At 41.9% G+C, this 24145-nt stretch overlaps 3 protein-coding genes across 4 annotated transcripts in view; 2 read left to right on the plus strand and 1 right to left on the minus strand.

The window, feature by feature from the left end:
- Window positions 1–75: 75 nt before the first annotated feature.
- On the plus strand, window positions 76–7423 carry LOC308318637 (ectonucleotide pyrophosphatase/phosphodiesterase family member 7; the record flags this gene model as incomplete). The annotated part of the gene is made up of 9 exons (XM_080768262.1): window positions 76–129; window positions 1086–1141; window positions 2472–2641; window positions 4350–4495; window positions 5100–5723; window positions 5974–6233; window positions 6462–6524; window positions 6697–6782; window positions 7344–7423. 9 exons carry the CDS (start codon window positions 76–78, stop codon window positions 7421–7423), a joined length of 1539 nt encoding a protein of 512 aa, XP_080624388.1.
- Window positions 7424–8512: 1089 nt separating this feature from the next.
- LOC308319178 (sodium bicarbonate cotransporter 3-like) overlaps window positions 8513–24145 on the minus strand; it is a 48559-nt gene continuing 32926 nt past the window's right edge. For both annotated transcript variants that reach the window (XM_080769082.1, XM_080769081.1), the window contains exons 14-25: window positions 17780–18025; window positions 17478–17571; window positions 16960–17121; window positions 16338–16451; window positions 15575–15736; window positions 14404–14655; window positions 14147–14215; window positions 13811–13984; window positions 13012–13143; window positions 11748–11803; window positions 11163–11270; window positions 8513–10774 (exon numbers count right to left, since the gene is read on the minus strand). In XM_080769082.1, the coding sequence (XP_080625208.1) occupies window positions 10693–10774; window positions 11163–11270; window positions 11748–11803; window positions 13012–13143; window positions 13811–13984; window positions 14147–14215; window positions 14404–14655; window positions 15575–15736; window positions 16338–16451; window positions 16960–17121; window positions 17478–17571; window positions 17780–18025 (1651 nt within the window). In that variant the 3' untranslated portion in view covers window positions 8513–10692. The remainder of the gene's footprint in view (window positions 10775–11162; window positions 11271–11747; window positions 11804–13011; window positions 13144–13810; window positions 13985–14146; window positions 14216–14403; window positions 14656–15574; window positions 15737–16337; window positions 16452–16959; window positions 17122–17477; window positions 17572–17779; window positions 18026–24145) is intronic.
- LOC308317903 (complement C1q tumor necrosis factor-related protein 4-like) lies at window positions 19889–23975 on the plus strand (the record flags this gene model as incomplete). Its single annotated transcript, XM_080767251.1, has 8 exons — window positions 19889–20033; window positions 21170–21220; window positions 21418–21543; window positions 21917–22196; window positions 22621–22718; window positions 22814–22864; window positions 23327–23452; window positions 23653–23975. 8 exons carry the CDS (start codon window positions 19889–19891, stop codon window positions 23973–23975), a joined length of 1200 nt encoding a protein of 399 aa, XP_080623377.1.

The raw sequence follows: 24145 nt of genomic DNA on the forward strand, positions 1-24145 counted from the left end.
TTGACCTATTCATTAAAATACACTGCTGCCCCCTAGAGGAAAAATCTTAAAGCCGAATGAAGATGACCACATGAGATGACACGCACTTTTTCCTCCGAGGTGGAAACTGGAAAGCCACTAGCCAGCCTGGTGAGGCGAGGTTACACACGCACGCACTCCATGGATGGATCTCTATCCATGCGTATGCAGTAACGCCTACATTGAGACACACGCGCAGACACACACACACACACACACACACACACACACACACACACACACACACACACACACAGTATTATACACACACACACACACACACACACACACACACACACACACACACACGTTTCATTGCAATACCGATAACTAGGAACTGAAAGTAAGTATATAGTACGGCAGATAACCAAACCTATATTCTCCACTATAATAATATATATATTTGTTAAAATGGCTACAATAGTAATACTACATTGATTCCATTCATCCAACTTCCAAGCTGGGACACAAATGATTGTTTAAATATTAAAATAAACATCCTCTGAAAATGCACATGGCCCACCCATCTGACCACTTAATCACGTAACGTTTTATAACATATCAGCTAACAATTCACAGTCAGATGCACATGCTTTAAGCCAAGGTTCTCATTGAACTTATGCACACTGCTGCCATCTTGCCAGCAAGGTGGTAACTATAGTCTATAGGTGCAATTTCCCACAGCCCATATTCATCCAAATAGAAAAGTCCTATCAAATTGTATTAAACAATGTCAAACTCACCAACATTGCAGCTGTATGAAAAGCTTGAATTATCTCTTTCTATCTGCAAACTATTAGCAGGTGATTGTTTTGAGTGGTCCAACCACTCCATTACTTTCCATGAATTGGGATCCTTCATATTCAATTAATGTGAACATTTAATGACATATAAATATACAGTAGGCCTATATGCAAAAATATCATATAAACAAAAAACAAAACAAACAAACAAACAAAAAACAAAAAAAATATGTACAGTAAAGGCAAGGGGGAGGGGACTTTGACTTTTTACAGTCTGTGGCCAGTTTCCGTATACTAAGTGCTCTTTGGTTTCACATCATGTAGGCCTACTGTCTGCACTCTGACTCTGCAATCATTAATTGCCAGATCGCCAACACAAGGTGAGTTTATAATTTACATAACATTATTGACCTTGAACATCAAGGTTCTTTGGTTTCTGCACAGTCATGTTACTCATGTACTCCCCCCCCCCCCCAGCATTTTCATATTACCATGTTAATACAAGTGTCAGCTGTTCTTGTTTCCTGTTTTTTTCTCTAGTCTAGTCACCATGCACAAGTGTGTGTGTGTGTGTGTGTGTGTGTGTGTGTGTGTGTGTGTGTGTGTGTGTGTGTGTGTGTGTGTGTGTGTGTGTGTGTGTGTGTGTGTGTGTGTGTGTGCGTGCGCGCGCGCACGTGTGAGTGCGTGCGTGTGTGTAGGGGCCACTGCGAAAGCCCTGTCACCCCAAGTTCGCTTATTGGCCCTGTGGGGTTCCAGTTGGTTGGCAGTGATTGAGGGCATAAGATCAGACTGGTAGCAGGGGGCCTGATTGTTGAGTGCTAAGTATGTGATGGTGAGTTTTTTGAAGTCAACTCAATTCTGTACTTGACTGAGAGCCAGTGGAGATCGGGTTCTGGTGAGCAGGCGGGCATCAGGATCCCACTCTAACCGGCCTCTGCTACAGTGGGATCCTGATCAATGGACCCTCCAGGTACCCCATGTGCCCCCAGTTGCTCATAGGTACCTGGGGCACCTGGGGTAGGTATTTCAAAAGTATCTAGAGTCAATACACTGTCACATAAGATGCCCATTTTTCATGGGCACCACCAACGTCATATTCAGCTCATCGCCTGATCGCCTCATCCCACATCTTCCCTATAAATGGGGTAGCACCATTTATGTGTGTGTGTGTGTGTGTGTGTGTGTGTGTGTGTGTGTGTGTGTGTGTGTGTGTGTGTGTGTGTGTGTCATGATCGTGTTCAAAATGTGTGTTTTATTTTAACATCAGATGTCATTTTTAAACCAAAATAAATTGGCTGAAAAAAGGGTCTGACAATACATTGTCAAAACTCTAAATAATGTAATAATGAGTTAATAATCATACATTTCGCAAACTAAATGTAATACATGAGACCTTGAACGATATGTTCAAGCAACTAGATTTATTTGACATAATAAAAGATCAATACCACATATTATCTGATAAGAATTGATATGACTGTATGTTAGCCATGCACCCGTGTCCAAAGTCTTGTCCTTGAAAAATCTTATCTTCCTGAGAACTAGAAGACTATAAGTATAGCAGATAACAAGCTTCAAGTGTGCATTCATACACATCTAAGGATTGTCAAGCACTGATTGACTTAGAGACTTCAAGATGCAGTTTGAGTTGTGCATGGTGATCATCACAGCAGCACTTTGTGTAACTAGTAAACCTGTACCTGTGAACAGGATTCATAACAAGTTACTCTTGATCTCCTTTGATGGTTTCAGATGGAATTATGACCAGGATGTGGATACACCACACTTTGACCAACTTTTCAGGGATGGAGTGAAGGCAAAATATATCACACCTCCGATGCTCACCATGACCTCGCCATCGCATTTCACCACCATAACCGGTAAGGATTGCTGCATTAGGTTTCTATTCAGAAGGTTCAAATGCAACTGGGACATCAGGAATTCTGAACCTGAACCCTGTTTCCCCAATTCCATAAAAACTTTGACTGCTTGCTTGTGGTACTGATCGTATAGTTACCGTAGAACTTGCTAGCCTTGACAATAGGCTTATGCAAAGGATAAATTGTTATTTAGATAGCATGTTATTTTAGTCTGGTAATTTGGTATGTAGTCTTTTTAATTGGCCTAAAATATTCTATATACACATTCATGAATCTACTTGTTGACCGGCTGTCGGTATTGGGTAATTCTTTTATAGGGGGTTCTTGTGACCCTACCATTAACATCCTATGGCAGCCTGTTTTTAGCCCAAGGAGTGTATTTTGTGCAAAACGAATGCTTGGAATGCATTCAGAATCATGAAAACCCCCTAATTTGACATGTCACATGCATAAGGGAAGTTTGAAATTTTTGCCTGCCATAGGATATTAATGGTAGGGTCACAAGAAACCCCTATAAAAATGGCCCAAATCCGACAGCCCGTCAGCAAGTGGATTCATGAATGTATGTATATAGACAATATATATACCAAATTTCCCACTTTAAACAAAAGAAGCCTGTCGCCTGCTGGACTATTTAGGATAATTTGTAGACCCGGCATCCCATAGTGTGTAGTTTATTTTGTGATATTATACTGTTTAGAGTGACTGATGATGATATCATCTTGGTTTGCCTATGATCCTAGATTACTATTTCTATGCATTTGATGTGCGTCCTCGTGTTTTCCTTGCTCTGGATAAAGAGCGTCTGCTAAATGCCTAAATTGTAAATTGATCATATGTTGAAATAACATACCGGTAGTTAGTTATTGAGAGTTTGGGCCATTGTTGTTTAATGACAGTCTAGTAAAGTTAATGAAGCCTGTCACTGAGCAACAATGGAATCCACCCTGAATGTATGCAGACAGAGTGTATAGCGCTTTGAAACAAGGTGTTAACTTCCGACCATCCTGAATGACTGTAGTCGATGGACCCCATTTACACTGGCAGCCCAATCTAGCCTGAATCAGATCTGTGCCACATCATGATTCAAATCGGATTTGTTTAAATAAGTCTAAATGGTCACATACTGTACAAGTCACATGGAATCAGATTTTTTCCAATGTTGAGCCACATTCAGAGATGGCAGTGATTCAAATCTGATTTGAGGAGATCTGTCTCAGTCTGAATGCAACAACCTGATCTAAATCAGATTCCATGTGACTTGTATGTGACTTGTTTGTATTTAGACTTATTTAAACAAATCAGATTCCAATCTGGATCTGGCACAGATCTGATTCTACTATAGTTGGCTGCCAGTGTAAATGTGACAGATCCGATCTAGTCACTTGCAAATGCAGTGTGAATGGTCACACTCAAACAGATTTGAGGAAAAAAAAATCAGATTTTAATCAGATTTGACTGGATGTGTGGGTGGCTTGATTTAGACTGCAGTCGAAATCGAGCCACCCTAAATGGGGCCCAAGATAGTAAGGTAAGATAGTAAGGACAAACCTCTCCATGTGTAAACCTAGGAGTCTAATCAGTAATGGGTGAACAGATAATTGATTTCCTCATGCGTTTGTGTCTGTCTACCATGTTGTTCCACCGTCTCAGGCATGCTGGCTTACTCAGTCAATCTGTTTTGCCTTCTACCTCCCTAAATTCACAGGAAGATGGGTTGAGGACCATGGCGTTGTTCACAATATGATGTATAATGTCACAACTAATCTCAAGGTCCCCCACAAGGCCACTCTAAAAAGGTCTGAGTGGTGGGACAATGGAGTTCAGCCATTATGGATCACAGCCCAAAACCAAGTGAGTCATTAACAATTGTAGTCATATAATGAACTAAATGAGGAGAGCAGTGCTTCCTTAGGAATTATTTTGAGGCAAGTGGCCAAAAATGTACTGTAGTGTAATCCCACCCCAACTGGTAGTGCTGTAGTCAAGAGAGCAGGGGTATCATTGGGGTTTTAGGGACATATTTTTGCAGATTAATCAGATTTCAGGCATGCGTTATTCGATCTCAATCTCAAAACCCTTTTTTTTCTTTTTTTTAAAGATTTTGTTTTTGGTTATTGGTTTTTTGAAGGGACAGACAGTAGACTGACAGGAAACGGGAGAGAGATGGGGGAAGACATGTAGTAAAGGCCGTGTCGGGTTCGGGAGTCGAACCCGCGGCACACTGCGACTGGATTACCAGTCGGGTGCCCAGACGGTTACGCCACCGCCTGGGCTACCCTCTAGTTTTTTAATTAAATGATATGGCTCTGCAAAAGAGCCATATCAATGACAGATCCAACATGATGGCGGTTATAGTCATAGCCCAAATCCTAGCTTGACACGTGGACAAATTCCTTCTTTGTACTTTTATGCAAGAAGAATGATTCCAATTCAAATGGTTCACTTTTCTTCTCAGGGTCTGAAGACTGCATCGTTCTTCTTCCCAGGAGGAGGGGCCAACTACAGTGGCCAGTCAGTCGACAGATCACTGGTGGAAGAACAGGGACACCCAGATGACAATGAGACAGAGTGGAGAGAAAATATAGACACTGTCATGAACTGGTTCTCACAAGAGGAATTTGATTTTGTGACTCTGTACTTTGGAGAACCTGACAATGTGGGCCATGCTAAAGGACCAGACCACCTTGACAGAAAAACGATCATCAGTCAAATTGATCGTACCATTGGCTATCTGAGGGATGCCATCAATCACCATAATTTGTCCAGCAGTCTGAATGTGATCATTTCGTCTGACCATGGCATGACCACTGTTAAAAAGAGACCACTGGTAGATGAGATCATTCTCAATAAATACGTAGATTTAATCAGGCTCAATAGTTTTGAGATCCTTGACTATGGTGGCTTTGGAATTCTAACACCAAGACGAGGAAAAGAGCAAGAGGTATTTGATGCTTTATCCAAAGCACCCAACCTGACTGTTTACAAGAAAGAAGAACTTCCTGAGAGTTTCCATCTTGCCAAAAATGTTCGAATTCAGCCAATTATGATCATCGCTGATCTGGGGTTCAACTTAAACTCTGTAAGTATTTGTGTGGACATGTTTCATTATGAAATGTATTTTGTTAAATTTTTGCCATTTATCAGGAAATGGTCTCATTGTGTATACTGTATAGCAAAAGTTGTGAATAGACAATTAAACAAATAACTGACTTTTAAGAAAAAGTAGGCCTAACCTAAGTTTAAAAAGACATGACAGTATTTAGTATTTATGACATTCATTCACCCAAGCTGATATGTATCATTTTGTTTTTTACAATAAATCTGAACAGCGATTTCTGGTGTATGTAAATAAAGGAGATCATGGCTACCATAATGGAGAGATGGACATGAAGACCATCTTCAGAGCTTTTGGACCCGATTTCAAGAAGAACTATCTGTCAGAGCCATTTGACAGTATCCACATCTACCCTCTGATGTGCAAGCTCCTGAAGATAAACCCAGCTCCTAACAATGGTTCCCTTGACTTCACAGAGGCGATGCTGGCTGGTTTTAACGGTACACCCCTCCTACACCTAAATCTACTGCAAATGTATGAGGCACGACTCTCATGGATTAATGTGCACAATTTGTTATTCAAGCCACAGTCAAGTGGAGACAATTGCACATAAACCCGGGTTTCCACGGCCTGCATGTCATTAGTAAAGAATACAATAATTTGAACCATGTACTGCAGTGCGCTCTGCCCTAGGATAGGAGTGTAACAAAACTGCTTACACACAAAAGTATACAGATTTTGTATGCTTCATTTTTTCTACAGGAACTACACCGTCACCACCCACAGTGGCTCCAACAACTGCAGTGTATACAACAGCTACATCAGGTAAACTGACTGACAAAAGTACAGCGAATAGAATACAGTATAGCGTTCCAACTCACTCATGAAAATGTATTTTCTGTTTATTAAAGACTAGAGCTGGAGAGATGGAAGTTAATGCCATATTTAACAATATCAGTGAAATGTTTTATATGATAGTTTGCTTATCTCACCCCAGGTGCAAATGGCAGAAGAAGCCAGATATCCCTTGGACTGCTGACATCAGCCGTTTACTACATTCTAACACTCATATAATTCAGCCATGTAAAAGATACTAATATATATATATATATATATATATATATATATATAGATACAACACAACCATATATATATATATATATAAATAAAAGCTGGTCGTTGTGTAAGCCTTGCCGAGCCAAACGACTCATAGGACTGGGAGCCTATCTCCTGTTTCTGTAGTGTGAGGCAGCTTGATGTGCATGTACACCCCTTGGACATGACGCTTGTATGTTGCAGGGACTTACCCCAATCCAACCCTTGATGATCCCTTTATGTGTACAAAGCACACAAAACCAGAAAAGTGCACCCCATGACTGTCAGTCATGGCGTGCATCTCAAGCCTTCTGAAGTCTGACCTGGTGGAGATAATAAAAAACAGAAATATGCTGCTTGCATCTTTCTACATATATTTAGCAGACATATTTTGCCTCAGTAACGGCTTCAAGTATATTAGCAATGTTTGTGAGTGATAATGTGGTTAATGGTTGCTTTAGACTGTGTAATGGTTTCTTTCTTGCCACCCACCCGTACAGCCCGTTTTATGCAGAGCTCTTGATATTGACACCTTTATTCCACTCTCAGCCACTGAGCTTAGTAACTCCTTCAAAGTGATTATTGGCCTGTCCATGGAAACTCCTTCTTGCACAGACACTGGACTTTGAAGGACAGCCCTTTAGTCAGTCCCAGCCTGGGTGGTGTGATCTGTGATGCAGCTTCCACTTCTTAATTATTGATCCAACAATACACACTGTGTTATCCAAACACTTTATTTTACACATTTTGTACCCCTTTCTTTATACATTTGCATTACTTTATTACTAACATCTATAGAATGTTGTTTAGACTTCATTTACACACCCTTTGATATGCACAGTCTGAGCAATAATTGAATAATTAAACAGTGGCTTCATAAAAATAAATAAAAATGGGTACACTACACAGGTTACAAATGGTAAGGCAATTGTATGTAAAGAATTGTATTTCATTTGTGCAATCATGGAGGTTCCAGAGTACTGTATGTGCTGCATAGTTATTATGCAAATTACAAACTACAAATATTTTCAAACTTAAAACCATGTAATCTCAAAATGTAGAGATTCTGTCCCAGGCCGGCCTAGCGGTCCGGCACCTGACCCCCACGACCTTTGCTGCGTGTCCCCCCCCCACCCCCCCATCATCTCTCTTCCTGTTTCCTGTCAACTTACTGTACACCTATCAATAAAGGCAAAAATGTTTTTAAATACAATGTCACAGAACACAATTTAAGTAGTAATTCAGAAATTTGGAGAATTGGTCAAGGCTCTTAAGTTAAGACATTGGCACTGAAGGAATTACAAACAAATACGTACCTAGTTGGCTGTCTATCTAGCAGTGGAAAACTGAATGATCATTATGGAAAAACAAAATAAAAATAAAAAATAAATAAAGATCATTCTGACAGCTCTGGTGAACACAAAGTCAGATGAAACTGGAATACATGGTTTGGTTATCTGCAAATTGACATATTAAAGTTAGTAAAGCACTATTGTAGACAACATATTCAACCATCTTCAACGCAATGCTTTTTTTGTCAGGCACCCATCAGATTTTTTGTTACGTTTTCTTCAATTACTTTAATAGCAGAACATAATTTCTACTGCTGGCTTCAAGTAGTCTGTAGTAAGGGGTAGACATCCCTTTTTGGATTACCTCATTTATCACTACTGTACATATAACCTCAATGTGCACAGTGGAAAAAAACAAACCACGAAAACAAAAACAATGACTTTATGCAAACTAATACATATATATATACACTTGAGCCTATGGCATGTGGTGTATGTAAAATGTATATACCGTAAGCCTGCAAAAACACATACAGTATTTAACGTTCATTCTTACCATTCACAAACTCAGTTATACTGCTTCTATTTGCTAAATAAATTAGAATGCTTTACATACTAGACACAGACTATTGTAAACATCATGAATCAAGTAGCATAAAAATCAATTATGCAGAATAAATACAGTATTTCACTGGAAACCATCAATAGAAGTACAGGTTGCTCCTTCACAGAGCCAACTAGACATGGGTGATAGTACTCTACCCGTGACCCAAAAGAGAAATTTGATGTTTCACCATACTAGTGAAAATAGCAGATTTTAGATTTTTCTTGTATTTCTTCATGAAATTACTGACATAATTCATCTGCATAATTCATGAAAATGTTTGCTTTTCTGGGAATGTTTTTTGAAAATGTTTTGGAATAATAAACTAAATGTAGGAAACAAAAAAACATAAACACAAATGGGTCGAGACCCACTGTTTGGGAAATAGTGCTCTACACCAAATCGAAGAAGTGGGTCCTAAAGTCTAGAGTCTAGACAATGGCTTTAAATTGATTACATAAGCCACAGAATTGTACATGAATTAATTTCTCGTATTTATTTTTTACCATTATACAGTATTACATTTGTTTAAAAAAACTTTACTAAGATAACTATTCATGGGTTTGAACTCTACTACATAAAATGAGGCCATTAGTAATTATAACTATTTATTTTATCACCTGGCTTTGAATCAATATCACTGTATGTATTATGTTAACATTATTGATTGTGCATCATTTTAGATGCTGGGAAATGTAATAACGTGATACAGGCACCATCAACAGATCCTACAGTCAAGGCCAACTGGTGACAATCGAAACTAAGGCAAATACTCAGAGTTCTGGGCAAGTTTTACAGTTTAACCTTATGTTTTATTTTAGATCACAAACACAGTGACATTTGCTTTATCCAGCACAATATACTATAAGAAATGTCCCCACTGAGTATTTCTTAGCTTGGAGGCACTTAAGAGACTAGACACTACCGATGTTGTCATAATGTAAAGCTGAGCAACAGTGTGTCCCTTACTTGAAATATGATCCACACGTTGTGAGAACTGTCAGACAGCGTTTATTGATGCTGTAGGAAGTAACTATGGTGACAGTGGCTTTGACATTTCAGTTGGCCACTATAGGCAATAAAGTGAAGTACAGCAGCACAAGAATGAACATCTGCTCGCTCAGCGCGCGCACACACACACACACACGCGCGCGCACACACACACACACACACGCTCGCACACACACACACACACACACACACACACACACACACACACACACACACACACACACACACACACACACACACACACACACACACGCTCACGCTCACACACGCTCACACACACACACACACACACACACACACACACACACACACACACACACACATCACAAAACATTAAATCAGCATAACGGATTAAATAAAAACACAGCCTAACATGTGTTTGGACCATTTGGAGAGGCCTTATTTTTTTTATATAAAATATAAAAGAAATTCAATTAAAATAACTTCAGGTGCATTACAAAACATCATCAAAAGTCTGTCAGGTACTTATAAGATCAGGCCTGTACTGGAAGAGAGATATGGGGATTGTTGGACTCCTCTTTGAGCCTATTTAGGTACCTTTGACTAGAGGGCAGGCACAGCAATGGTTCAGCACTTAGTGGAAAATCAGCACATTAATACAGCACTTCTGATGAAGCGAATGACTCTGTTGATTTCTATAGGTAGATAATTAGAGTCAGCCTGTAAAAATAGTCATTGCCAGGACCATGATGCTAAAAAATGACACCTCCATCTGAATGACCTGGAGCGATCTCTTCTAAAAGCGACCTACATCTTTACTCCCAAGATGCTCTCACAGAGTTGTCAGCATGTTTCACCATAAAACGATGAGAAAATAAAAGTATCACCTTTCTCAAGACTAACAATAGGACAGGTACCGTGGAGAGACCAAAGCTGTGGAGGTCTCCACCATTCACCCAGCGACATCTGTCACCACCGTTTTCAAAGTGCCAGTGACAGTGCTTCTCTGTGTTAGGGGAGAGACAGTGGCTCATAAGGAGGTCTCTGCATCCACGACTTTCTGTGCCTCTTCGTCTTCTACAATTATCCGGACACTCGACACCTTCTCCTGGCTGGGGAAACAAAATGGTGTCCTTGTTGTTATCGCAATGCATTAACCCCCACTATCAAATATATCGTCTCTATAGGGTGGAAGCCCCATATGTCCAAAACTTTTACTTTTGAGGATTCAAATTAAAAAACAAGACAAATAGCAGATCGACAAGCTCAAAGCGTGTCACTTTCCGCTGCCTTTCGAGCTTGTAGATCTGCCCGACAAGCCTCGATATGGTTTCAAATAACCGTTGTAGTAGAAGGTAATGGTGCTCTCACTATGCTAAATGTCATGACACAATAGAAGCACCATTGATTAGCAGTAGAATCTCACTAAATGTGAGCACAAAAAAAGAAAAGAAAAGGAGAGCCAGTGGGAATCGTGGGAGGGGAGGTTGTCATAGCTACCTTGGACAAGGTTTCAGAGCTTTGGCACATTCAGAGTTCATGGCGCCAGCTTTCCACATTCCCATTTTAGCCATTTCGTCTGAAATGTTTACTACAGAAGGGTCAGCACTGCAGGGAAGAAATACACAACGTATTATTTCCGACACACACACACACACACACACACACACACACACACACACACACGGGCTGATTTGAAAACACTGGTGTGCAATTCTACATTATTATATCATGGATGATGGATCCCGACAACAGGGTTGACCTCAACTAGGTGAAAGAGAACTTAGTGAAGCTCAAAGCAAATTAATATAAGAAGGTTACGCTGAGGAGACGAATAGAGACGAGTCTCCCCTGTTGCTCATAGCCCTCTCTCTGGCTCTGTGCAGGTATCGAAATCTCAACTTTGATGCAGCGCATTTTACTGTTTAGAATAGGAAAATGCTGAGACGCTCGTCTCCATAGACTTTGGAACTCAACACACGCTGCTGGTGTGAATAATTGGATGTTACTCAGTGATCTGCAGTGTAGCCCCAAGCTAGCTTTTAAGAAAGATACCACAGTGCCAACTGGGCACCTCCAACTTACCATTTTTTGTAAGGGTGGTCAACTACATCCACCTCATCCAGCATGTGCTGCACCTCCTGGGAACACACACACACACACACACACACACACACACACACACACACACACACACACACACACACACACACACACACACACACACACACACACACACACACACACACACACACACACACACACACACACACACACACACACACACACACACACACACACACACACACACACACACACACACACACACACACACACACACACACACACACACACACACACACACACACACACACACACACACACACACACACACACACACACACACACACACACACACACACACACACACACACACACACACAAAATGTAATTGTCTGTGTGTCACTCTGTCCACCAGAGGGTGCTGCAACTCAACTATGCACAACTTTATGCCATAAACGTGTCCATAATATTGGGCATTGGGAAATATAGGAGAAACAATAGCAGAGTCTGTAGATCAGGTAGCTCTATTCACTACAACACTATACAAGTATATAGGGTTACTGAATTTGTCACCATCAGTCACCATGGAGTGCAAACAAATCACAGTGCATTTTGAGAAACACCCAACTGATTATAGTGGAGCATTTATGTAAGAGCAGTGTATCCTGTAGTAGTAACTGCATCAAAAAATCTATTTTAATTTCAAGAATTTAAGTATCTCGAAATGAAAACGGCAACATATCGTATCGTTTGACTTTGTAGCATATCGTTTTGCAATGTAAATAATCGTTATTGAATCGTATACTTATACTTCGTGTTGTATTTAGCAATTTGAAGAGAAACAATTAAGAGAGGGTAATTACTTTTTCATTCAATATCGCTACACTCAGCCTATTGATAAATGTGTGTTCATGTCAAGGTACGGGTTTGTCCCTATGTGTTCAATTATAATGCATTTGCCAGAGAATCACTAGGTTTACTTATTTATATCCATATTCATGAATTTTACCTTCAAAAAACCTGCCCTATCCACATGTTTCACACAGATTTAATTTCTTTGCTAAATAGCTACTGTATCGATTTTAAAACATTGTATCGTATCGCCAGGAATGAAACGATATTGCCCATGTATTGTATCGTCAACCATATATCACGATGCGTATCATATCGCTGTTAAAATGTATTGTTACACCCCTAGTATCCTGATATAATGATGATATCCATGAGCTTGGAACCATTCAATATAACTATATTCAATGTGTGTGGGTGGTGATATGGAACATGCCTCCTTCTCTTTCTTCTTCTTGTCAAGCTCCTTCTTCTTCTTGCTCTCAGGCATCAAGTCGTCCAGCCAGCTCAGCTCTCTCTTGGTGAAGAAGAAATCCAAAAGTTTCCGGATAAACACCAGAGCCAGTACCTACACGCAACCAAGGAGATGTGCACTGTCAGAGCCAAGTCTAGATAAACACCAGAGCCAGTACCTACACGCAACCAAGGAGATGTGCACTGTCAGAGCCAAGTCTAGATAAACACCAGAGCCAGTACCTACACGCAACCAAGGAGATGTGCACTGTCAGAGCCAAGTCTAGATAAACACCAGAGCCAGTACCTACACGCAACCAAGGAGATGTGCACTGTCAGAGCCAAGTCTAGATAAACACCAGAGCCAGTACCCAACTTTAGCCACTCATCATCATGTTATGAACTCAATGGATGGGTGAACCAACTATAAGGCAAACTAAAGGACCTGGAACCTCCTTGAGGGGGTTTCAGGGGTATCACAGCTACATGATAAACAGTTATTCTGTAACTCAGAGAGTGTACAAATGGAAGCAAATGGATCTATAAAGGCTCCATTTGATTCCATTGGTACACACCGTTATGGGGGTTCGTGGCCTACTACTGCATACCAAAACGGGGCTTCTTGAAATGAAAAGGTTTGAGAATCAATGCCTTAAGGTACGTTCAGATTTGAATGGTTAGAGCGGCGTGATTACATACAAAGTCAATGCAAATGGTACCAACCCGAACCTGAGCTTTAGGCCATGGATGAAGGTGTGTGCGTGTGTGTGTGCATGCTGTACCATCATGGGGAAGATGACGGCTGCAGCTGAGGCCTTGGTGACCCACAGCAGGATAAGACAGGTCAGCTGGACTACTGTGAAGACGTGGACCTTCCATAGAGGGACGTAGCGGAGGTAGATCAAGTCTGTCTGGTGTTTGGCTGGCATAGCAAACAGCTTGATACGGTCAAACAGCTAAAAGGGCAGACAAAACAGCAAAAAATTATACAAACTGTAAGACACAACACACACAGTATACTGTACAGTGAATGTAGACTATTTCACAAAAAAAAGAAAAAAAAAACACACACACACACACACACACACACACACACACACACACACACACACACACACCTGGATTCCTTTGAGTGAGGAGGCTCCCATGTACAGGAACACACCATAGAGTACTGGCATAGGGATAAACTAGACAGAGAAGGAAATATAATTATTGTTTGATATGGAAGCCAGCGACATGAAGATGCAAAGATGCATCCAACGTTTGTAGCTGCTGCAAAAGCTACAACAGCTACAAATGCACTGTGTAGCTTTGCATCTTTGTATCTTTTGCATCTGCTCGTATGAACGCAGCATTAGACAGGAGTGTCGGTCACCTTCAAGACAGAGGTCATGAACACAGAGCAGCCCATGAGGATGAAGATGAGGAGGCCGGTGACTCTCTGCTCGACGATGCCCAGGAATTTGGGCTGCTCGCCCGGCGCCGCACACTCCGACTCCAGCTTCAAACTGTTGACATGGGAGATGGAGAGCACGGTGGCTGCCACGAACCACGGCAGACCCATGATGGAGCACACACCCAGCATCAAGGCCACCACCAGGAGGTCCAGATGGTAGCCACATCCTTTCTATTGGGAGTGGATGGAACAGGGTTACCCATCAACATTCATTTTTGAGTGGTGCACAGTGCTCCAATGACTGGCTTCGTATGTCCATGTGTCCATGTGCCCATGTATGTCTGTTTGGGGTATGAACAGCAATACTGGCACTGGATGACCTAAAGTGGAACTGTTGAGCAGCCCACAGGCCCATTCACACTGAGCACTATAACTATAACTATAACAATAAAAGTTAAGTATAACTAACAATAAAATTGTACCGTACAGTACAGTTGCATGGTTTGCACTGCAGTGCTCAGTTCATATTTATTATTCATTTAACCACAAAAATTCATATTGATTATTTTGAAATGAACACTGGTCATTCAATAATAAATTACCCATCAGACTTGACATTTAACTTAAGCAACAGGTTCTACAGTAGCTGAAAAGCAATCCAAACAAGGACAACCGAGAGGGGTGCACAGTTGTAGAGCAGCCACTTGGGAATGGGCTCTATGCACACAAAATAACTCTTCCTACTTCTGGGCCGCTTCCCTACTTGTTTGTTACCAATGATACTAATTAAGATTCTGTTCCATTTAGTGTACTGTGGCTCTCAAACCTTTAAATTGCAAGGACTTCCAACTCTGAAAGTGTACATATGGAACCAAATAGAACAACAACAAAAAACAGGACAGTGCTTTACGCGTTTTTCTCCACTGTTGGTTGTGTGAATGTGTGAACTGTGAATGGGAGAATGGAAAGTACACTGCACACTGGAAAGTTACCATTTAACTATTTGCCATAGTGAATCCAGGCATTATAAGCATACCCAGTAATATCCACAGTGTTCACTATGTTGCTGAGATTGTTCAACTGGATTTAACAGTGTAGTACTCTCTATCATTAGCAGCTTCATGTACGTACAAGTGAGCACTGCTCTGACCTTGAGTTTGTTCTCCTTCCTGTTGATGATGACAGCGGTGATCTGCTGGTCCATGAAGATGAGGATGGTGCAGAGCAGGGCAGGGATGGCCGCTGCCAGCAGGGTCCACCAGGGGTTGGGACCCAGCGGGGAGATCAGCCAGCCACGGTTCTTTGACGTGGGCTAGAAGGAATGTATAATAAAGATTAGACTGAGGGCATCACCTCATAATATACATGAATGTTTTCACGAGGGGGTTTCCAGGAATGGAAACCTTATGAACTGGGAGCCAGTAACCTGCTTTGTCAATATTATGAGGGCTACCTTGAACCATGAGCAAAGGTTATCTGGTGCGCACACGCACGCACGCACGCACGCACGCACGCACGCACGCACGCACGCACGCACGCACACAATAAGGTGAATGGAGTACAGTCGCTTTGACTCTTTCAAACATTTTGTGAAACTTGTCCAGGCGACCGGGCATTCGCGATCCGTGCACCGAATCTCTGGAATGCCTTGCCCCTAGAGATCAGGCTTGCCAAGTCTGTGCCCCGTTTTAAATCACTCCTTAAAACTAAAACTTAAAACTTTCTACAAAGCTGCATTCAACCCCCTACCCATGTGATTTGTGATTTTATTGATTTCTTGTTGTTATTGTCATGTATTTTATTCTATTGTGTGCCTCCTTGCTATGTTTTTATATATGTCTCTCTGTTAAAGCACTTTGTGACTTGTTCTTAAAAGGTGCTATACAAATAAAGCTTTATTATTATTATAATACCTCAAAGCGGGCTGGTACGTTGAGTTTGGGAGAGGGAATGCCCACCAGGTAGTCCAGCACAACCATGATGAGGATGGTCAGAAACACGGCAAAGTCACTGATGGCAGAGCGGACCTGGAGGCACAGAAAGCAAACATTGGGAATGGATATATTCTAGCTACCTCTCAGATTTTTCAACCCCCTCAGCACATTTGCGATTTAGCGTTTATTCGTTCATACAGAAAGAGGCATGTTCCCTTCATCGCCTTCTGATTGCTGCTCACACCAATTTAAAAAATGGTGTTGGCCTACAAGACAACCAGTCACCTTGAATGGTTACCCCAGGACATGGACTGTGCCACAGACTTCTAGTATTTCCTGGTCATGTTGGCAGGGCCGGTTTATGTGTGTCTATTTACTCTGTTGTTTGTTGAAGAGCACTTGCGCTCACGCTTACACGGCTTACTGCGATCTCGTACTTTTTGAAGTCACTCTGGACATGAACATCAGCTAAATAACTAGTAAATGTTAAACAAATAATTAATTTAATTATGTTTTTAAATAAGCCAGGGCACTGCTTTGACCTCCATATCACACTTATCTAATAACAGCTAAAACATTCAAACATTGAACAAAAACAGACCTTGGTGGGGAAGTAGCGTTTGGTCTTAAACTGCTTGAGGAAGGAGGAGAGGAAGAAGGTGGTGAAGAAGAGGATAACAGACCAAAAGAGAACATCAGGGATGTAAGGACCTTCAGGGCCACAAGCTGGTCCCAAAAACTCTCCATGTAGACTTTTACACTCCTACAATACACAGGGAGAAAGGCAGGGAGGTTTGAGACCGAGAGAGATCAATCATTCAATTTGTGGTGGTTATTATGATAGGAAAGCAAATAAATAAATATAAATTACATATCACCTTTCATACATAGCGTAGAATATAGCTCAACATGCTTTACAAGCAGCACATGGACAGATACACACATACAAAGATGACCGAATAATATATAAAAATCACTAAATATAATTTATGGCTCCATATTTATTTCCCCCATGGCCTCTATCCATAGGAGCGTGCCAAACACAGGGGAAAACATATGTAGTCACGTTCAATTCAAAACATATCCTTGTATGTATTCAGCAGAGAGTTCATGTTATACCTCAACACCCAACTGATTCCAGGATATATCATCAGTGTTGTTCCCGATCTGGTGGGCCGCAGCCGTAGCATTGGCTGGCGCAGAACACACGCACCTGGGACAAAGTACAGACAAGTTCCTTTCAGTGTGGGGACGAGTACCATACAGTCATACTACCACTACCCCCATGTTTCCTCTACCAGTGAATAGTACAACATGGGACACCTTTTTCTGGAGTACTAGTCAGTAGCCACCCAGCACCACAGAATTCTTGTCTTTGTTTTATTTATTATAACAAACACACAGCCCTGGGCTCTCCTTACGTGTAGGAAGTGAGGTTGTCCAGATGGTTGTTCATGTTAATGGGGTAGTCATGTCCCAAGTGGACAAGTTTCTCCAGCGCTTCATAGATGAAGATGATGCAGATGAGGCAGGCAAAAGCCTCTTCGGTGAAGCGGGTGATATAGCAGACCAGGGAGCTGGCATCTGTAGCAACCAGTATGAGGCAGAGGAAGGCAGTCCACAGACCAATACTGGTCCTCAGAGACAGGTAGGACAAGCCGTAGTCACTGTTGGAGAGCACAGAAGGATGGATCAGGTTAGATAGTAGAACAGTAGAACTATGTTTGTAGAATTAATTTCAGAAAGAAAGACTACTTGGCCAGCATGATATTGATTAACTAAGGTCACCTTCACACCAGAAAGCTTTACTGCGATTAAAACAAATCCTGCTGCACATTGTTGGAAAGTGCGCCTCGTTTGGATTCATTCGAATCCTAATGCGCATCAAAGAACCGCATTCTACTCCGCCAAAAAACGGGGGTTTCGCTTCGCTTCCAATCGCGCTTGATTTCGATTCGGTGCAGGTGGGAATACAATCTGTAGCAAATAAAGGAATGTAAACGATGTGGCGGGAAACAAACGATGTGGCAGGTGAGGAGCTAAACACAGTTGGAGACGGAGAAGGTATATTTTACACGCCGCAAAGATGTCCCGTTACCGTGGATAGATGTGGTCGAATGAGGAGACCCTGATCGAAATATTAGGATGAGTACATTAATCAATTGCTTAAGGAAACACATAAAAACACTGCAGTGTAGCCTACAGAATATTCTGTCTGTCTGTCTGTGCGTAAACATGGAGTGCTGTCACTGTGTGGGGAGTAGGGACTTTCTTCATCTCAACAACAAATCAGGAATATTGCAAAAATCAGATCATTTCTTTCATTCAGCGATGCACAAACCCTTATTCATGCCTTTGTCACAAACCATCTGGACTACTGCAATTCTCTTTTTTCTGGACTCCCAAAGAAATCCATCAATCGCCTTCAACTAGTTCAAAACACAGCAGCCAGAGTTCTCACAAAGACCAGGAGATATGACCATATTACTCCTGTTCTCGCCTCACTGCATTGGCTACCAGTCATGTACAGAATTGATTTTAAAATTAACTTGTTTGTTTTTAAATCACTAAATGGACTAGCACCTACTTACATCTCCGACCTCTTGTCCCCGCACATACCTTCCCGTAACCTCAGATCAGCAGACAAAGTCTTACTCAACCCCCCCAACACAAAACTGGTGACGCAAGGCGGCAGAGCCTTTGCTGCTAGGGCTCCACTGCTGTGGAACCAACTACCCCTGGAACTCAGACAGACCACTTCAGTGTCCACTTTTAAAAAACTCTTAAAAACCCACTATTATTTAAAGGCTTTTAATGAGTTTGAATGAACAGTCCCAGTCTCTGCTTTTTATCTCTTATTTTTTGTATTGTGTATTTGACTAATTTTCATTGTTCATGGTTACCCCAGGACATGGACTGTGCCACAGATTGAATGGTTACCCCCAGGACATGGACTGTGCCACAGATTGAATGGTTACCCCCAGGACATGGACTGTGCCACAGATTGAATGGTTACCCCCAGGACATGGACTGTGCCACAGATTGAATGGTTACCCCCAGGACATGGACTGTGCCACAGACTTCTAGTATTTCCTGGTCATGTTGGCAGGGCCGGTTTATGTGTGTCTATTTACTCTGTTGTTTGTTGAAGAGCGCTTGCGCTCACGCTTACACGGCTTACTGCGATCTTGTACTTTTTCATGAACTTAATCATGAACACATAGCACTATCAGATAACTATCTGCATTGAAATGAAGTAATCATGAACACATGGCACTATCAGATAACTATGTTTATGGATAGAAAAACACACAGACTTCAGCAAACAGTAAAAGAGTAAAGCTCAAGAGTGGACAATCGATTAAGAGACTAATGTTGATTTTGGAACATGAACAGATGTTAAGTAACATCAGGCCACTGCCTGTGCATAGATAGACCACTATAAAAAGTGGGCCATGGCCAACATTAGCTCGCTGCATCTCTCCCCGACTACCCCACCAGTTTAGAGTCCCAGAGCACTGACAGAGACCATGGCAGTGCGTCTCCCCCTCTGGTCATTGTTGGCCCTGGCCAGCCTAGTGCTGTACACCTCAGCCAAGCCCACCGAAGGAGAAATGGAGAAAGAGTTAATGAAGATTCAGACGGACATGAAGGAACTGAGAATGGAGAGGCTGGGTGAGCATAATTTAGATCTATTTGATCGTGCAGCGGAAATTCAGTTTTCAGCTTCACCCAGCAGATTTCTGCTCAGGTGGTCAGACTTGAACACATGCGGGGAGCAGTTAGGGGTTAAGTGTCTTGCTCAGGGACACCTCACATTGCGGGGGCCAGGAATCGAACCTGGAACCTTCCATTTCCCAGCCGGCATCTAACCTTTCAGTTATGGTCACCCACAAGCAAACTGTTATGGACAGGTTTCTTGCCTATAAGGGAAAGCATCCGTTTTCAATGTCAATGTGGACTACACTACAGTATGTACCATTGTCAACTTATTAGCAGGTGAAGTAGTCTAGAGACTTCAGGCTGAACAAGGGTTTGTTAATTACCAGAATGGTGAAACTAAAATGAACTAAAATTTGGTTGGTAGCTGGTAATACATATAGCCCTGTTGTGTTTTTGAGGGGCGCTAGCCCCTCCTACAGTATATACAGGTTTAATGTTTAAAAACACCATTGACAAGGTTTGTTTTGTCACTAACACAAACATTAAATGCCATTAACAATGAACAGAGTTTAATGTTTGTTTTGTCTGTCACTGAGCAAATCGGCATATGCATGTCAGCGGAAAACCTCGGCCAATAAGGGACCACGATTCTTATAAACTACTATTTTGTGATAAGGGTTGGTAAAGTGCCCCTCACTTCACACGGGTGTGACTTTTAAAAAGCACAGTACAGTTTGTGCTTTTTCATTGCCGCATTAGTTATTTGGGCACTGTCGCTTTGAACCTTGCATTCATTGCTATTGAATGCCTTGCCTTCAAAGATGGTGTTCTATCTAAGAATTCAATGTTCTATAGATTTGTCATTCTACCGCTGCTGTTACTCTATTCACTGTAAATCCAGTCTGGAAAATACTGTCAGCTGAAAATACAAACGTCCAAATGAAACATTAGTAGTTAAGTTACTGTGTCTGGGATCCATTTTCAGTCTTATTGAAAACTAAACTAAACTAAATTCTCATTGGTTTCACTGGGTAAGAGTACCGTAGTCATTCTACTCTGGTGGGAACTGTAATATACTACAGTACAGACATAATAATGTTTTTTCAATTTCCCTCAGAAAAACATAAATTCTCTTTCCATGTTTACAGCCATGAAAGAGCGCTTGGAGTTTGCAGAGAAGGAATTGACTGCTATGAAAGGTGAGAGCTTTAATTCACCACCAGACTCCTGGATGGAGGTGTACTGTACTGTGTAATGAATTAATTAAAGTTTTATACTGGTTTGTGGTTACTGTAGGAGATTATTGATTCATATGGCATCCACTTAAAACATTCTTATTAAGTGCAAAATTCACAAATCAGTCCAGATTCAGTAAGGCACTGTTCTGTTCCCACAGAGAATAAGGTGGCATTTGCAGTCTCACTGGGAGGAGATGGACTACAGAAGACCACAACTGGCAACAAAGATCTCATCTACAGAGATGTTCTGACCAATGTGGGCAATGCATACAATTCTGAGACAGGTGGGGTGAATATGTTAACTTTCTACACAAGTAGAAATTCAATAAATGCAAGTATCGATGTTGGTGACAGATTGAAAAGTCTATTAGACAACAATTACGATCCTATCTTTAACACAGAAGACGTTCACACACACACACACACACACACACACACACACACACACACACACACACACACACACACACACACACACACACACACACACACACACACACACACACACACACACACACACACACACACACACACACACACACACACACACACACACACACACACACACACACACACACACACACACACACACACACACGAGAGAGATAAATTATTCCCTCCACTTCCTTAAAAACACAACCAACCCTCTCCACTCAGGTGTGTTCACAGCTCCGGTTCGTGGGGTCTACTACGTCCGTTTCACTATTAACGGCCCCACTGACTTCACCATAAGCGGCGTACTCTACAAAAATGACTGGAAGATCCAACTGATCGCCCACGAGCAGCCGTCTGGTGAGGGCAGCGACACAGGCTCCAACGGTGCTACCCTTCTGCTGGAGAAGGGAGACCGCCTGAAGATGGTTCTCTGGCACAACACCCAGATCTGGGACAACAGCAACCACCACAGCACCTTCAGTGGCTTCCTGCTCTTCTCCATGTAAGGACCTTGACTTCCTTCTTTTACGTCTTTTTATGTCTAATTTAGCCATTTAGACACAAAATTGTAGGATGCAAAGTTGGACACGAATGGCATGACCTGGACGCCCAAAACCGCATCAGATGGAATACATTAGACATGTATGCTCCATAGCGTAGACCAAAGGGCTAAATCAAATCAAAGTTAGTTGCAAAGCTTTTGTTTCCTTGTGGCTAGATTAGTAGCTGTACCCTACATTGTAGGATAGGGTACTGCAATGTAATGCCACAAAGTACCTACAGTATAGTAGATGGGTTACATGGGGTCAGTAGGATACCCCATCCACTATGCACAGATCATGGAAGAATAAGACAATCCTAAATTAGTAGCCTGCACACAACCAAACAACTCAAATCCCTTTTGTATTCTTCTCATTCTGACAAAGGCCAGTGGATGAGTCTGACCCAGGTGAGATGACCGACGCCATGACAGAGCTGAAGAAGCTTCAGAGCACCATGGCCGAGCTAAAGACCGACAACCTGCGTAAGTTGACCACAATTAAATGTTCCTGATGATCATTTCCAGAGCTCTAAGCGGAACATCATACTAAAGGACTATGGTTTATCAATTGTGTGCAGAAATGAAAGAGAGAATGGAGGCTACAGAGAACACACTGAAGGCTCACAAAGGTCAGTTACCTCCACAAGTCCACACACTTGTGTGTGTATAAATAACCAATTCTAGAAATGCCTTCCAAAATTGCAGTTGTCACAGTAAAGTCACACATTCACGATTTTTCTAAAATGCTAAAAAATCTGCAATTTTTTTGTAGCCTGGGTTCCAGCCTGATTTGCTGCGTTCCGTGGGTCTGAAATGTCACTTTGCACAGTGACATTTTCAGAACCGCGGAACGCAGCAAATCAGGCTGGAACACAGGCAATTTTTTCAGTAGTAAACACTAACAACACAGACGCTTTCTCAGTTGTAATGGGTTAAACTCAGTATCAGTATATAAAGAGGAAATTTTCATGTGTAAATATACAGTGATCTTTAACTCCGAGTCCCCGAGTTAAAGGAAGTAACCGGATTTTGCAGTGCATCAGTTGTTTGTTCTTAAATTGGGATAACATTCAATTTCACATATTTGACAGACGTGAAGGTAGCATTTTCAGCATCACTTGGAGGCAACGGGCTCCAAAAGACGACAACTGGCAACAAACAACTCATCTACCGTGATGTAATGACCAATGTTGGCAATGCATACAATGCCGAGACAGGTAAGCAGGACATAACACTCACACATTCACAAAGTGAATGGTATGGACACAGGCGCTCACTTTGCAATTCAGTACTATTTTTTGGGGCTCACATCCTGCATTTCAGCCTATCACTTTTACAATTGGCTATTTACACACATAGATCAGTCTGCCTCTTGTAAAAAAAACACACTTTCTGTCGTCTCCTCTCCTCCACTCAGGCGTGTTCACAGCTCCGGTTCGTGGGGTCTACTACGTCCGTTTCACAGTAAACGGTCCTACAGACTACACCATCAGCAGCGTGCTCTACAAAAACGACATGGAGGTCCAGCTGATCGTCCACGAGCAGCCGTCTGGTGAGGGCAGTGACACAGGTTCCAATGGTGCCGCCCTGCTGCTGGAGGAGGGAGACAGGCTGAGCATGACGCTCTGGCACAACACCCAGATCTGGGACAACAGCAACCACCACAGCACCTTCAGTGCCTTCCTAGTCTTCCCCTTGGCGGTGGGCGAGGAGGCAAGGGGAGATTTGGCGGAGCGGTAAAAATGCTGAAAACGGAACATAATGTGGAAAGGATACCTGGCTAATACATGCCCAAAGACTGATGCTTGCTCAAGCTGGCCCTGGATGCAGAATGCAGCATGAGTGTTCATTTAACTCTTAGGAGTGTAAAAATGTAGAAAATGTACAAGAGTCACAATGGATACATTAAC

This window comes from Protomyctophum bolini (genome assembly GCF_963924005.1).
Source record: "Protomyctophum bolini genome assembly, chromosome: 7".
NCBI lineage: Eukaryota > Metazoa > Chordata > Actinopteri > Myctophiformes > Myctophidae > Protomyctophum > Protomyctophum bolini.